At 51.7% G+C, this 15,935-nt stretch overlaps 6 protein-coding genes and 1 non-coding gene across 7 annotated transcripts; 3 read left to right on the top strand and 4 right to left on the bottom strand.

Annotated features, from left to right (window-relative positions):
• Positions 1-1,700: 1,700 nt before the first annotated feature.
• BDW74DRAFT_t96 lies at positions 1,701-1,810 on the bottom strand. The gene has a single exon. It is a non-coding gene; the product is annotated as a tRNA-Phe (tRNA).
• Positions 1,811-1,937: 127 nt separating this feature from the next.
• On the top strand, positions 1,938-3,818 carry spp2 (spliceosome ATPase-activating subunit SPP2). Its single transcript, XM_073722348.1, has one exon. The coding sequence runs from the start codon at positions 2,051-2,053 to the stop codon at positions 3,644-3,646; it is 1,596 nt and encodes a 531-aa protein (XP_073585242.1). The 5' UTR covers positions 1,938-2,050; the 3' UTR covers positions 3,647-3,818.
• Positions 3,819-7,091, bottom strand: BDW74DRAFT_133796 (U3 snoRNA-associated protein UTP13). Its single transcript, XM_073722347.1, has 3 exons — positions 6,841-7,091; positions 6,767-6,794; positions 3,819-6,713 (listed from the first exon to the last, which is right to left on the bottom strand). Exons 1-3 carry the CDS (start codon positions 7,012-7,014, stop codon positions 3,991-3,993), a joined length of 2,925 nt encoding a protein of 974 aa, XP_073585241.1. The 5' UTR covers positions 7,015-7,091; the 3' UTR covers positions 3,819-3,990.
• Positions 7,092-7,841: 750 nt separating this feature from the next.
• On the top strand, positions 7,842-10,119 carry BDW74DRAFT_176833 (uncharacterized protein; the record flags this gene model as incomplete). The annotated part of the gene is made up of 3 exons (XM_073728741.1): positions 7,842-8,006; positions 8,067-8,302; positions 8,349-10,119. 3 exons carry the CDS (start codon positions 7,842-7,844, stop codon positions 10,117-10,119), a joined length of 2,172 nt encoding a protein of 723 aa, XP_073585240.1.
• A 188-nt stretch (positions 10,120-10,307) lies between these two features.
• On the bottom strand, positions 10,308-12,217 carry BDW74DRAFT_176832 (ubiquitin carboxyl-terminal hydrolase family protein; the record flags this gene model as incomplete). The annotated part of the gene is made up of 2 exons (XM_073728740.1): positions 10,308-11,476; positions 11,539-12,217. The coding sequence occupies 2 exons, from the start codon at positions 12,215-12,217 to the stop codon at positions 10,308-10,310; spliced, it is 1,848 nt and encodes a 615-aa protein (XP_073585239.1).
• A 191-nt stretch (positions 12,218-12,408) lies between these two features.
• On the bottom strand, positions 12,409-13,494 carry pre1 (proteasome core particle subunit beta 4). Its single transcript, XM_073724032.1, has 4 exons — positions 13,365-13,494; positions 13,148-13,305; positions 12,708-13,081; positions 12,409-12,650 (listed from the first exon to the last, which is right to left on the bottom strand). Coding segments are annotated over exons 1-4 (612 nt in total). The 5' UTR covers positions 13,367-13,494; the 3' UTR covers positions 12,409-12,572.
• A 171-nt stretch (positions 13,495-13,665) lies between these two features.
• Positions 13,666-15,928, top strand: BDW74DRAFT_133766 (ribosomal RNA-processing protein RRP9). Its single transcript, XM_073722346.1, has 2 exons — positions 13,666-14,090; positions 14,143-15,928. Exons 1-2 carry the CDS (start codon positions 13,719-13,721, stop codon positions 15,643-15,645), a joined length of 1,875 nt encoding a protein of 624 aa, XP_073585237.1. The 5' UTR covers positions 13,666-13,718; the 3' UTR covers positions 15,646-15,928.
• The last annotated feature ends 7 nt before the right edge of the window (positions 15,929-15,935 follow it).

The raw sequence follows: 15,935 nt of genomic DNA, 5'->3' as shown, positions 1-15,935 counted from the left end.
CAACAACCCAACCCTAACCCCAACTACCCCTCCGCCGATGATCTTGGCTTATATCTCCTACAACTCTACCATTTACTCCTTCACCTACATTTCCACATTACCTCCACCGCACACACACTCTCAAAACCCTCTTGGTCTTCGCAACCTCCTTCTGCGCCAGTCTAACCCCGGATATTGCGATGCATGATCGATTATCGGAACCTACTGGGGGATCTTATTTTTTTCTTATTGTACCACTTGTACCGATAGGGCAGGCACGAAATTTAGCGTTGTATTAGGATGGGCGCTTGGAATAGATTAAATTCTAGGAAAGGAAGGATTATTTGCGCCATGTTATTATTTCTGAGAAAAGACCTCTGGCCTTATTGTGCATTCGTCCTCGTTTATGAATCCTTTCCGAAACTCGAGCTTGTCGCATTTATACTGCAACTAGATAAGGCGCCAAGTCCAGCTATTTCGAATGCAAGGATAATAATAGCCACATGTAAATGTCCAAGCGTTCTTCCTTTTTACAAAATAAAGAGTACGAAAATCCTCAAATGATATTACGAGAAGCCTGGTTTAGTTTCCGGTCATACTACGGAACCTGAGCTTCTGCCTAGGGGACCATTAGCGCCCGTTATGATGAGCATGACTATTCGCCTCCGCGACAAACAGAGGATTGATTGTCTAGATACACGGTCTACTATAGGTAAGAGTTGGCATATAGTATAAGAAGCTTGTATTTCATTTTGTCTTTGTGTAAACTTATATGAAAATACCCTCGACCAACTCACATTTGTTTTGCTCCGTAGACAATTAGGGCTGTGGACGCGACCAGGTAGGTGAAATGATGTGCTCAAATTGAATATTACTTATAAGTGCTGATAAGAAACGAGTGATGTAACCAGCGGCCGGTTGGCCTAATGGTAAGGCGTGGCTCTCGTGAGTAATCCTAATCAGACAACCTTACCATCAAATTCCTAACAATGTGACAGCTATGAGATTAAAATACTACTAGCATGCTAGTCAAGCCAAGATTGCGGGTTCGAGTCCCGTATCGGTCGATTCTTTTTTTTTTTTAGCCATATTTTCAATTCTTAACAGCTTCCGAAAACAGAAGAAAACTAATTAGATGTCAGAGTCTGTAGCAGTTTCCTTCAATGCATTGTTGTCCACGCTTGTACTTGCTTGTTGTATTGGTACGTGTTCGCGCAGTTATGGAGCACAAGCCCACTCCCATGATTTGCCCTTGCCCTACCAGACTGGGTGGGCACTTCCTTGATGATTGATTCCAGGTTGTCAGTAATGTGCCACCATCAGCAGGACTGATTCGTCCATTCAGCGCCTTTCCCAAATGAAATGCGGCAGCCAGTGGACTCGCTCTGCAAGACAGAGCCTACTCCTCCAAGATACCTCTTTTCAACCTCTATCACCTTCACCTCTGGCCTGCATGTGATGAAACTTACATGGCTGAACATCTATGCTGTAGAGCATGTCCATAACCGCATATCACAGTAGGTAATAACTAATTTGTAGTCCATATCTAAAAAGATGATTAGTATGCACAGCCAGCCAGCTATATTGTGCAAAGTTGCCACTGTCAGTATTGTTAGCCTGCACCAGCAAAAACAACAGACCCGGGACTATTGTTTACCAATCTGTAAGCTACTACAAACATTCTAGTCTACATAAAAAAATGAACAGCAACCAAAAAGTAATGGGATGACCCGGGATCGAACCAGGGACCTCTAGATGCCTAAGGATTAACTTGGCTTGGAAATGAAGTTCAGACTTCAGTCTAGCGCTCTCCCAGCTGAGCTATCACCCCATTGGTTGACCAGCCGCGCGCTTTTTGACTTTATCAAGCGCTGTATGTGTCCTGTCAAGGTAGAGCCAATGTTCAAAGCTCTGCCATACGCAATTCTCTTGAGCCGCAATATCACTCACCTAGCTATCAACACCGCGCGCATCAGAGTCCCCGATACATAAAGTGTACAGCCAGCTCGCCTCGTGGCTACCACGAACTCTTCTCACGCATAGTCCGACAGCAATCCTATACTGGCCGACCATGTCCTCGAACTTGCCGCCGTCCGGCGGCAAGACCAACGGAACCTCCATAAAGCCCGTCTACCTCTCGCTAGGCTCTGCAAAAGTTGCGCCCAAAAAGTCAGCGCCCAGCACAACGCTCACGCGCCGCCCACACCGAAACCTCCAGCACCACGGCGACTCCGACTCCGATTCGGACGGTGGCGACAACGAACCGGCCTTCGAATCCGTTACGGGCTTCGACACGCTTACGGGCAAGACGATCGGTGCTTCCGATACGGAGGAGACGAAGCCGCTGACGATTCCTGTCGCGAGCGGGAATAACTGGCGCGACCGGCCCGGTGTTGTGCGGAGACCGAAGGGCAAGAAAAATTTACTGCCCAAGGAGGTGCAGGCGTTGCAGGAGGCACAGAGGAGGGGGGTGGTTTCTGGGGATGGCGATGCTGTTGGGCCGAGTATGGAATATGGGTTGAGCTTTGCGAAGCAGCCGCCGCCGCAGGGTGAGGAGGGTGATGCGGATCAGAAGATAGAAGACGCGGCGCCCGTGCCTGCTCAGCCTGTTAAGGAAAAGAAGCCGCTTACGGAGGACGAGATTGCGTTGCGGGCGCTTGTGGGGGAAAGTAAAGGGGAGGTGGAGCGGAGGACGGATCTTGTTATTGAGTCGAAGCGTGCGGCGGAGGAAGAAGATGAAGAGGAGGAATACTACGACGGGCACAACAACGAAACGAGATCCTTCCGGGCGGATGTTGCGGCGAGGCCCGAGTCAGCGACGCTGGATCAGTACAATGCTATCCCCGTGGAGGAGTTCGGCGCTGCCCTACTGCGTGGCATGGGCTGGAAGGAGGGCGAGGCTGTTGGGAGGGGGAACTACGGCAGCGGGCACCCCAGCCGGGCGTCTGCACCACATGTGCCTGCTCGTCGTCCTGGTTTCCTAGGAATCGGCGCCAAGGATGTTTCTAATGGAAAGTCAGAGGCTGAGTTCGGGGCCTGGGGCAAAGCTGCCATGCGCAAGGGGGCTAGGAAAGCCGGAGAGCCAGCAAAGAACGGCGAGAGTAATACAGAAGGCGTATACATGCCCGTGCTTATGCGGAACAAGAAAACCGGCGAGACAATTACGGAGGAAGAACTTTCGGTCATGGCGAAGGAGGCCAAGAAACGGGAGGACAGTGACGACTGGAAGGAGAGGAGGGATCGAAATCTCGGACGCAACGGGCGTGATAAGGATCGGCAGCGGGATTGTGACCGTGATAGGGACACTCGGCGTATAGAATACGGTGATGATGATCGTTACGACAGTCGGCGGAATGGGTCATCACGAAGGGATCGGAGTCGCTCTACGAGTGACCGGCATTCTAGACGGCGGAGGTACGAGGATGAGGATGGCGAGGGACGAGATGATCGGTACTATCGTGAACGAGACCGGGACCGGGACCACGAGCGTCGTTCAGACCGCGATAGGGACAGGGATCGAGATCGAGATCGAGATCGAAGGAGCCAGAAATATTATGACGATGTCCGATACAGCTCACGACACTCATCGTCGAAAGACTCCAGCAGACACAGAGATCGGGACAGGGACCGGGATAGTGATCGCGACTCTCATCGGCGGAGGAGATAGACGATATATGGGTCACCATGTTTTTGATATAGGCAACCGTGCCTGTTGAACTACACTTATAAATCATGACATGATCAGATAGAAGAAAAAAAAAAACCCCTTCTTGGAATGAAGTGGGAGAACAATGAATGTTTCACGTATAGCTGCTCAACCAAACCCGCGAAAACAAAACTTTTCAGAGACCTCGATGTAAATGCAATGAATATGTACTCCTCAGACAAACACCCATAGGTATATACCGTGTCAATCCAGCAAAACAAACAACAAGAACAAGAAATGATGTCTAGTCGTACATGGCCTCATATGTATAATATTGCTCATTTCCAAACCCTTCGATCGTCATATTAAGCACCAAGCATAGCCACATCTTTCTCTTGCTCAGGCACGTCGTCAAAACCGTTGATGCCCTGTGTCGGGGCTCCCAGTGCACTCAGACCGACACCTCCATCCATCTCTCCGAGGACCCATTCGACGAGATAACTCTCATCCTCGAGCTCCTCAACACGACGGTAGTGTCGCTCGGTGTATGAAGCCAAGGCTTGGAGGATATCTTTCATGGCAGCTGCGGCTCGTCCGTCACCGCCCCGCTTAGCCATGCTGGAAGAAGCAAGCTCAACAAAGGTTGAGGCGGGATATGACCGGAAGAGAGCGAAGAGAATCCGCTGCGCGACCTTAGAGTGGCGCGCATTGGTGTTCCAGTCCCGGAGACGAAGGAGGAGGGCGTGAAGGTTTGCGGGGTCAAGGGTTTGAAGGACCTCGTCAATAGACGGGTTGCCAGTAAAACTGTTTGCGCGAACTTCGCTCGGGATGTCGTTATTATGAGGATCGTCAGCGGCATCAATGGCGGCGTTGAAGAGGGAAAGGAGACGTCCAGGGTGGTTGAGCTGGAGGGCGAGGGTGATGGCTTCGCGGTAGGCGCCTGCTACGATGTAGTTTTGTAGTTGCTGGTCTTGTTCGACGCGGGCCGAGTTTGCATTGACGGCGGCGGTGTATGTTGCGGATGTTGTGTCGGTCCAGAAAGTGACTGTTGAGTCTGCGGAGCCCGACGCAATGGCATAGGGGGAGGTGGATTTGGAAGTAGAGGACTTGGCATTGTCACGAGCTCCGGATGGTGTAGGGCTGGCCAATGCCCAGACTCGATCAGTGTGGTTGTCGAGAGTGGTTTCGAGTTCACCTGTGTAAGGGGACCAGACCTTCACCAGTCCATCTGCGGCAGCGGAGGCGACAAGGGGCCGAAGCTGAACGGAGTTGGGATTTGCTGCTGCTGTATCTTCATCGTCTTCATCGTCGTTTTTACTGGACATATCAGGGGGTGGAAGCCAAAGCACCTTGAGTACACTGTTTGTGTGGCCTTCAAACGTAAGGAGACAGCTGTAGTCGGACAAGCTCCAGAGCTTCACTGTTTTATCACCTGAGCCCGTCACGATCATGCCCCTGTTAGTGCTGCTTTTGGCATCTGCACTGAGAATTGGCGTGTCCTTAGGAGAGAAACGTGCTGACCAAACACCTCTCTTGTGCCCACGTAAGACACCAACGACGGACCCATCGTCGGCAGACCATATTTTCACGGTCCGGTCTTGTGAGGCCGAAGCAAAAAGTGCCGATGATGGGCTTACGTCCAGAGCATTGATGTCCTTGTCGTGAGCCTTGCGAGTGAAAAGCGCTTTTGGTGTGTGAAGACTGTCGACATTTGTAGCACCTAGCTTCCCGGTGTTCCACCGCTTAACTGTACGATCCTGGGAACCTGTAATGACAAAAGGAGGTGGGTGGTTTATTGGATCCCTGTATGCTGGTGTATCAGGAGGAGGCGAGTCCCGTGGGAAACTGATGGCCCCTAGAGACTCTGCGTGGCCTGTAAGAAGCGCGAAGCATGTATAAGACGATCCCTCCGGGTCGAGGCGCCATAAACGTGCCGTGTTATCCTTTGCACCTGTAGCAAGCCAATGGCCGGACCAGTCTACATCAATGCAGATGATAATGTCGTCATGGCCATCCAGGTGAGCGACATCAGCACCGAAGTACTCCTGCTTCTCTGTTGTTGGCCTATGCTCGGATGCCCCAACAGAGACAATACGAATGCTCTCAGTGTTGGTTGCCAAAGCAAGCATAGAACGGTCAGGACCGACGTAGGCGAGATCGATAATATCATCATCATTTCCTGAGATGCGCCTCACAACCGGCAGCGGGTCGATCTTGGACCCAGGCTTGAGGTCTGATAGAGGCTCCAGAGAATGCAGCCTCATGGTTTGGTCTGCATGTACCGTCATGGCGAAAGGCATCCCCGGAGAATAGTGAATCGCGATCACAGCCTCGAATTCGGGCGCAGCTTCCTGTTCTCCTGTAACCTCTCCTCCTCTGTTACAATCCCAAACACGCAAACGTCCATTCTCTCCGCCAACCAGACATAGTCCGCCTTCAGCAACAAATGAAGCTGCCTCGGCAGTCTCTAGAACAGGGATGATTCTCCGATTCTTGAATGTTCGCATATCCCACACAATGACGGTCTTATCTCGGCCGGCGGACAGTAGGGCGTTCTCCGTTAACGAGTATGAAAGGCTGCGCACAACCGAGACGTGGGAGTCAAGCGATGCGATGGACTTCTTCTTATTCAAGTCCCACAAGCGCACTTTACCCTCTTCACTACCGGAAGCGAGCCGGAAGGCGCCAATGCTTGAAGCGGGATCTAGGTCCATCATTTCATCATCTTCATCGCCTGCAGCCTTGAGTTTGGACTTCTTCTTCGAAGATGATTTCCCATCGTTCTCTGCGACCGGTGGTTGAAAGAAGCATAAGGCCGTGATAACGCCGCCGTGGCCGTGGAAACTGTGTGTGATGAAACCGCCTCGGATATCCCAGACTTTGATTGAGCCATCCGCAGCTCCGGTCGCAAGTAGGGTACTGGTTGGGTCTGTTGCGGTCGTTACAACGGGCGCCGTGTGGGGTTTCAAGCTTCTAACGAGCTTTGTCTCGAGGGTAGCAGAAGTGGTGTCATCGCGAGGGGAAAGAGAGTATATGCGCATGGACATAGATCGGGAGCAGAGGATAACGTGCGAGGCCGATGGGGTGACTGAGTTGGTTAGTGCACTGATTGCGGCAGGTGTAGAAGTGTAATGGACGAACTGGCTAAGCTGGTAATGACCTCTCCATCCTAACTCGAGTTAGCGGCGTTGGAAACCAAGTAGACGAAGACCTACTCCTTCAAGCGTAGCGAGCTGGTCGCCGGTTTCCAGATCAATGACGAGCGCATCTTCGTTGACGCAGGCGACCAGTATGCGGCCACTGGCATCGAGTGCGGTGCTTCCTCCGGTATAGATGGGACGAAGCGTACGAGACGCCTCGAAGGTCGTCTTGACGACGGCTTTGGACATGGCTGAAAGTTCTGAGAAATGAGGATGCTGAGCAGTCTATCGCGCCATTTCACGTCTCCCAGGTACCGCTAAATAAGTATAACCAAAAGATCAATTCGTCTCCAGACTCGTCGCTCGGAAACTTTTCGATCACTTTTTTTGAGGCAGAGTTTGGCCTGTTTGTTCTGTTTGACAGATCGTCAAACAGCGGCCAGGCTGCCTGGTCTGTGCACCGGGTACGGAGTAGACGCCGTAGCCGCAGCCGCTTGATATCAGCCATCTACAAGGACAGTCCTTCTTTCATCCATCTGGGTTGTTTTCATCACATTGTCCTGAATTACTCAGCTTTGGGACACAATGACTGCGAAAACGTGAACTACATGCGATGGGACGACGCGCATACTTGAATCGACTAGCCTTGGTATGCTCTCTGCTTTCATTTATCCCACCCATTGCTGTTCTGTCTCTGCTGCAAGTTAGCTGTTTATAGCTCTATATTGCCCAGCCAATGGCCTATATGCACTGTTCAATAATATCTGTGTCGTACTTATGATTTCGAGCCTTCTTACCCATCCATCCTATAATGCACGGTCAATATATATTCAGTTCTTGACATATGCTTCGTGGACCTTAAATTGACCAAGTTCAAGGGCCGGTCTCCTTATGAAGCCCCAGAGCCTGCTTCTGGGAGCTCAGGAGGACATGCAACCTCCACCCACCGGAGAATATCGCCCCTCTGTGCTGACAGATATGTCCAGCACTATGATGAGAGAGGCCACCCGGTCAACCCAGAGTCCAAGTCCTTTGGACGAGACCTAAGGAGAGCCAAGAATGACATTCTATCGACCATGGGAATTGTCGTCAGCGAGGATGCGCATCGCGGCCGCAGTGAACAGCAGAAGATCAATGCCATTGTGGCTGAGAATGACTACGGGCTGGTCATGGTGACACTGGACCAGATCTCTGTCTTTCTAGGCTCGTGGTGGACAACGTCACTTACTGGTCGGATACAGGTAATGCTGCTTGGTACCTGGCTGAATAGATGCGCTTGGGCTAATCATGCAATGATCCAGACATTCAAAAGCTACGCCCAGGTTCCTGTCACAGAAATCATAAATCAAGAACGTGCTTCTCTTGGTGCTCTTGGGTTTTATTTCGCTGGGATCCCGGCATGGGCCTTGTCCACATGCTTATCTATCTGTCGCCATCATCCCTTGGAGCGCTTGATTTCCATAATCCAGAATTTCTTTCCGAACAATGACACAGGCTCGAAGCTTGTGAGAGCTTCCTTTACTATTCTACATTCCGCGTATGTAGCCCGGACCTTCATTGGCGCCAAGTCTAATCTTCTACAGAACCCGAGGAGCACTCCTCGTCCTCGCAATGCAGACTTACATGTACTCTCTACTCCAGTCTCTCCATCTAATCCCTCCCACATCCATGCCCAGCATTGGTCATTTTATGCCTTTCGGCGAATTCACCTCAATGCTTCTTCCAAGCTTTCCTACAGACCTCTCATTCAGCTCTCTGTTCACTTTTGTCTTGAACATCATGAAAACACCCTCTCTCTTCTACATCTATGTCTATCTGCGGCCTGTAATCGAAGTCCGTCTCTACAGACTGATCCGCAGACGGTTACCAAAACCTACTATGACAGATGATCTTTCCATCAAAGTGGCCCTCGACAACGATCTCATTGATTGGATGGTGCCCACTTTGGGTCGCCGAGCTGTGGAGGAGACACATCGCAGCAGGCTTTCTTTAATGGAAGACTTGTCTTATGAGGTGGACACACTTTGGCAATGGCTGTCTACAAGGTTTACTTTCAGCTCACGACGGGTTTCTATCGCCCAAGAGGCAGAACACCAAGATTATTCCGAACATCCCCCGCCACAAACACATTCGTCGTATCGAGCTCTAGATCCAGAGGAACAGCATCGAAGACTAAGAAGCGCGCAGTGGCATCCCGCCGACCAGTCCTTGTCTACCAACGGATCAGATGCACATTCCAATGATGGTCGCAGTGAACTATCAAACGAAGAAAATCAGAGTCCTGACGTGGATAACATGGACCTTTTGAGGCGCGCAAGGAACCTCACTCTTTCTACCCGCACATCGTCCCCAGGCCCAGACGCTCGCCAACACGAGCCTGCCACGATGAACGAAAGCCGACGGCAATCACGCTCAGACACACTTCTCTCTCGTTCTCCGTCTACTGCATCCTCGCAATCGTCACCTAGGGTCCGCGCACAGCTAATTCAAGATTCAGATGTCATCGCCATGCAATTGGAGCTGGAGAGCCGTCGTACTAGTCAGAGGAATGCCACCACCAATAACGAGGCCGACCTTCAGAATGCTGGCGCCGGACCGACGGACCGCCCCTCGATATCTGATCTTCTGGACACAATTGTATCTCAGCAAGGCGGCCACATAACAACGATCCTTAACCCCGAGGCTACTGATAGGGATGGTTCCCTAAATATGGCCAATGTACCACCATCCAACCTAGGAGAATGGGTAACAGCCTTACCATCCGGCGACCAACCAAACGGTATACCCACAGACCGAAACGCAGCCGACACTTTCACTGAACCAACAGCCTCAGCTCCTGTCAATATCCTCCCAGACGTCGTAGAAGAACCACCACCAGACGACACCATTAACCAACTGCCGAATCAAAACGACGAAGACGCCGACTCCGAAATCATCCCGCACATAACCGATCCCAGCGCCGGCCAAAATTCAACAGCCGGAACCGCAACAGCAATGACCTCCAGCCCTTCCCACAGAGTAACCATTCTCTCGTCCTTCCCCATGGACTCTCTAGCTTCCCACCTCGCGGCCATGATTACTACGGCCCTCTTCGCGCCTCTCGAGTCATTTTACCTTCGATCACTGGTAAAATCATACCTTGCTTCCAAAGGAGCGCCGGCCATTCTCCGATCTGATGTTTATCCACTCGGGGCATGGGGCGGTGGGCGCTCTCGATCTGACACGCTGGCTTATATGAGTAAACTGGCTCTCATGATGGGGCTTCAGGCTGCGGTGAATGCTTCTGTCTGGGGGATCATATCAGGGGCTGCAATTCGCATTGGGAGGAAGTGGTGCGGATGGGGTGCGCTGTAGATCGGATCGAGCGTGTATTAAGACATGTAATTTAATACCTGAACGTCATGTCCCTAAGGCCTAAGGCTGACGCATATATATCGGCTTGAAAATAGGACGAGTACTCTGTCGGATCGATGCCATGGAGAATCATATTTACTTATACATGCGGACCGCCAATACAGGACGCTTCAATTCCAAGAACCCGCTCACTTGGAAGCGGCCTTCCCCTTATTCACACCAGGAACCCTCCTCCGCTCCCAAACCATAAGATACCCCTCCTTCGTGAAGAGTGTCTCGCTCTCTGCGCTTTTAACAAACAAATCCTGGATCTCCAACCACTCTGGCCCCCTTTGTTCGCCACTATGCTGCTGGTTCTGGACACGGGTATTCTCTGCCGCCATGGCCTTATCATGCAGCTGCACGAGCCACGAGACCTTCTCGGTGCCTGCACCGGCGCCGCTGGACGAGGTTCCACCGCCTGAAGCTGCATTGACGCCCTTCTCCGCGGCATCTTCTGTCCCGCCGGGTGCGGTGATCGTGGGGTCGAGGATGATGTTTGCTACGAGGTCGTAGAGGATTGGTTCGCCTGGGGGCCAGATCTCTGGGTTGGGTTCTACGTATGGCGACATGTCAAGCGAGCGTGGAGAAGGGAAAGTGACGATTGTCGGGTTGCGCTCGGAGACGAATCTATTTTTGCTGAAGCGTTTGATGTGAAACATGAGGTAGGGAGGAAGTGGGTGGAGGAGGCGGTGGCGGAGACGGTGGGCGAGTTTCTCGGAGGCGGTAATGCCGTTGTATTTGTTGAGGAGGGTGGTCAGGGGGACTTGGGGGATGATGGACTCCCTGTTTGCGGATTGGAAGAGAGGTGTTGGGGGCAAATCGAGGGTGAGGATGAGGAAGGGTGTTGTTTGATTGTTGATGGTGCCTGATTCTGTGAACACCAAGCGCGCGTTCTGCGTGTCTGAGTGTGCTGTGATGGCTTGGCTCTCAATCCGGAGGTGGCCTTGAAACGCGGCGTGGACGACACTGGTTGCTTTCTTTGAAGGTTTTCGGGAGCCTCCAAGCGCGAGGTGCAGATTGTTTAGGAACCAAGATAGGAAGTCCACCGGGTCAGACTGCTGAGTGAGGGTAAATCGCTTGGATGACCGCAAAGCAATTTCTTGCAATAGTTCGTGAGGGGACACATGAGACCGGAAGGCCTTGGGATTCCAAAGCTTGCGAACGAGTGTACCAAAGCGCAGGGCCAGTTGAGGTGTACCAGGCTGTGGGAAATCGTGGAGAAGAAAGTAGTTGCGAATCGGAAGGACATGGGCGAGGGCCTGGGCGACGACGTTCAGATAGTCGTTTGCTTTGATATTATTCATACCAACGAAACCTAAAGGCATAGCAGTTAGAAAAGCCACCTGAGAGTTGTATAGATGCGGGAATGGGGTATACCTGGACGATAACGTTTCCCCGACAGGTCAAAAGCATCGGTGACCTCCTTGTCTAGCTTCGCAACCTGGTCCTTGCTGTAATATGGGTCGACCACGTATTTGATGTCATCTAAGCTCTTGTTTTTCACCTCGTATCCCTCTGGTAAGACGTAGACTTTCTTCGTTCCCATGTTGACAAAGACGTGATGTGAAACTTCCAAGGCATGGAAATAGGCGTGCGATTTGGGACCTCTGCCCTGGAAATACTTGCCACACACCAGACAAGCGTAGACGTTGATATTCGACAAACTGACGGAGCACAATTTCTCGAAGTCAAAGTCGAGGATCTGGCGATTGATCGTATCGAGGTAGAGGTCGCTGTATCCTTCCATCGGAGCGCTCTGGCGTTGGGGTGCCACAACCGCAGGTCGGTCGTCGTCCTCATCCTCATCATCCTCCGCCCCGTCTACTTGAGCGGGTTCTTGAAGTTCCTCTACCTCTCGATCTGCGGCGGCAAGAATGTTATTTCCGTGGCGTTCATCGTTCTTTATCTCTTGCCCTGGGGCTCGGCGCAAAGGTAGTGCTCCGTGACGCGGGTCATCTTCCGGTAGGTTGTCATCTTCCACACGGGCTTTTTTCGAGATCGGAGTATCGGCCGTAGCCTCTTGCTCTAGCGACAGATCTGCCTGTCTTTTGGACATCATGACTTGTTGAAGGAATGGCGAAACGACAGTGGTAGAGCGGCGGGCGTTCTGGAAATCCTCGCGGCGGAAGAAAGAATGTATGCAAACACGACAAACAGAGCTTGACTTGCATCATTGCTCGACAGTGGAGCTCGCCTTGATATTGAGAAGACTAAACCGTCGTTAAGATATACTAAGATATAGTTACTTGATTATGAGGCTTATGTCGTGTCATTTCACTTATTGTATATCTGGCAACCATTGTCGGCTGAGCGACTACACCGGAGCCAAATACAAGCGATCATTTCAGAAATCCCAAGGCCCATAGTTTCGGAATGAGTCCGGAGAACATAAAATGCTTATTATGATACATTTAAGCACTCTTGACAATTCGGTTATTGTCAAAGTCTACCTCCCTCACGCCATCCTTAGTGATTACCTTAACCAAAACCTACAAACCGTTAGCAATCCAAGGTGACGTACAGACCGGAGCCAATCGATAACGTACTCCCTTGTAGTCAATCGGCAGCCGACGCTTCAACTCATCTGTGCACATCTCTAACAGTTTCATGCCCTGGTCCAGGGTAATGTCGGGATGGTGGTGCTTGTCCAGCGTTGATAGACAGTAGTATTGGGCGTAGCCGTGGGCGGCATATGGAACTCGGGCCAACGAGGCGAGGTAGTCAATCCAGTATAGGTGTGGTTTTTGAGAGATGGGGTCTACTCCGCCGAGGAGGAGGTTCACTGTGTAAGGGTTTCGCGATCGCAGGCTGCGGGCCAGTTCTCCTCGAACGAAGTTAGCGACGGCGTTTGGGGACAGCTCGGTATCGTTTCGCATCGTGTATAGCTGAACATTGGCTTGAACGTATTCGGCAAATTGTACTGCGAGAAGAGCCTCGAGTTAGCCCTGCGATGTTGAAGCTCCGGCATGAATAAGCGCGAACGAACCGGTGTCTCCTGCCTCTCCACAGAAAGCGACAAGGGTGTGCTCATTTAGTTGCTTCGTCTTATCATCTTCGGCTTTGAGAATGGTGGGGCCTCTCATAGCAGCCTTTGAAGCTGCCAGAATGACGAAGTCCTTGCCTGTGATACCAAGTAGATTCTCCCTATGACAGTGTCGGTCAGCATGGCTGGTACTAGCTATGTGGGCGAGATGGGCACATACATGGTGATGGTGTGAGTCTCGAGTATTCGTGATTTGGTGCAGTAATTCGAGAAAAGATAGCAATTTTAGGTGGAGGAAGATGAAGAAGCAGGATGAATGTCGGTTACTGTCTATCACTGGCCGCGCGGAGCTTGACTGCCTGGACCTAGCTGTTGCTTTCCCGCAGCAGGCGGAGAGCTGCTAGGCTGACTCAGCCCCGTCTGCTGTAACTATCACACCGCCTGCACGGGCCATAGGCAGAAAAAAAAGTTCGAAATGAACGGAAGCTTAATGATCAAATAGAACCGCCGGAGTCAAACGCCTCAATTGGAGAACGCCCCTACCGGTCAATCTTCATTCGTTCAATTTTTTTCGATGTCATCCTTCTTTACCTTGCCCGCTTCTCAGAGGAAGCGCAAGAGGGAGGACCGCGCTGGAGCCCCCGCCTCAAAGAAACGGGGTGTTAATGCGGATGGAGGCGCGCGCAACAAGAGTGGCAGAAAGACTAGAGAGCGAGACGAATCGATTTCCGGGAGCGACTTGGACGAGGATGCGGAGAGTGTGGCATCAGTAGCTTCAGCGGAGGAAAGCGGCTCGGAATCGGATGAAGGCGAAACGGCGGCGGACCGAAGACTGAAATTGGCGGAGCGATACTTGGACAACGTTCGAGATGAGGTCGACGATTACGGCTTCGACGCTGCAGAAATAGACAGGGACTTGATTGCAGAGCGATTGAAGGAGGATGTGGTACGTGCGAAAGCGCCCTACCACTCGATCTAGCATTGACCATATTTGACAGGACGAATTCAAAGGGCGAGTATACCGTCAAATTGCCTCCGACTTGGCTTTTCCGGCCGCTTCAAATGCATTTTTCCGAGCAGATACACAAACCACAACTTCAATTGCCGTACATGCACCATATGTCTATACAGTATCCAAGGACCGGACTCTGATCAAATGGGAGCTTGCAACGCCTGGCACAGCAGCAGCAGCAACAACAACAACAACAACTGAAGCAGAGGGAACATCAAAACGACCACCCAGGCCACAGCGGAAGAAGCCGAAACAGGTGCGGTTCACACGGGGCCTACAGAAGATTGCGGAGAGCGCAGAAGAGCAAGGTCATACCAAAAACATTCTGTCAGTGGCAGTGTCCCCATCGGGGAAGTTTGTTGCTACGGGAGGAGAGGACAAGAAGCTCATCATCTGGGATGCTGCTACTCTGACGCCCGTACAAACCTTCTCCCAACATCGGGACTCTGTCAGCGGGCTGGCTTTTGCTCGCCACATTTCCACAATGAGCTCAGGCGAGCAACTGTTCTCCGGATCCTTCGATCGAACAATCAAGACCTGGTCTATTAGCACAGCTGGCCACGCCTATGTTGAGACCTTGTTCGGTCATCAAGATAACGTCGCCTCAGTGGCCGCCATGACCATCGACCAATGTATCAGTGTCGGGGCCCGCGACCGCACCGCCAGATTGTGGAAGGTAGTTGAAGAATCCCAGCTGATCTTTCGCGGCGGCTCGTCCAAAAACACCTACAAAGAACACAACATCGATTGCATTGCCCCCTTACCACCTACTCACTTTGTCACTGGCTCCGACAACGGCTCTATCTCCTTATGGTCCGTTCACAAAAAGAAGCCGCTTTACACGGTACCCCATGCTCACGGGCTCGACCCGGTCCCTCCGGTAGAGGCAATTTCTCCCGAAGTTGATCGGGAAACCGCTGAGTCCAACGCACGCTTCCTGAAGCCCACGCCTCGCTGGATCACAGCTCTAACCACCGTCCCTGGCACAGACATCGTCCTAAGCGGCAGCTGGGACGGCTGGGTCCGTGCATGGAAGATCTCAGACGACAAGAGGTCGATCCAACCTCTAGGCACCGTTGGCGGAGGCACGCTTTCTCCCGCAGACGCACCCGATACCCCCTCCAAGCAATTGGAGCAGAGCCTCGCATCTGCCAACCCATCCCACCGACAAAGCCTCAACACACTGCCCGAATCCGAGACCGAGCCTCTCGTAAAGGGCGTCGTCAACGGCATCGCCGTCTTCGAGCGGCGCGCAGAAACCGCAAAGCCGGGACAAATTCCCTCGGAATCTAAATCAAAGTCATCAAAATCCGCACCAGAAGCGCGCGGCCTCTGTATCGCCGTTGCAGTTGGCAAAGAGCACCGCTTCGGACGCTGGAAATGCTACGGGAATAACTACCACAAGGGCTCGACACCGGAAGGCCGAAATGGTGCTATGGTCTTTGAGGTTCCATTTTATGCCGAGAGGCTTGGTCAACAGGAGGAATGAATGGTGCCTGTGTGATTGATCCTTGTTGTATCTATTTACCCTCTATAGATGATTTTATTTATACTATTCCCAGCGGCATTTTAGCATATTTGGAAAAGCAACTGCTACTTTATAATTATTCTTTGGCTTACTTGAAATGACATGGTTTACTCCTGGGCTCAAGCTTAGTACGAATTGAAGATACCTAATGACCTTCATCAAGCGAGGGTGTTCGCTGAAGGTTCGGTTTAGTAGGCATCAAGAGGGATTGCTTGAGGTTTCAAGTTATCATTGGGTAGCTATATCTAGTT

The sequence above is a fragment of the Aspergillus multicolor genome (genome assembly GCF_047715735.1).
Source record: "Aspergillus multicolor strain CBS 133.54 unplaced genomic scaffold BDW74scaffold_8, whole genome shotgun sequence".
Lineage (NCBI taxonomy): Eukaryota > Fungi > Ascomycota > Eurotiomycetes > Eurotiales > Aspergillaceae > Aspergillus > Aspergillus multicolor.
This window is presented reverse-complemented; position numbering and strand designations above follow the sequence as displayed.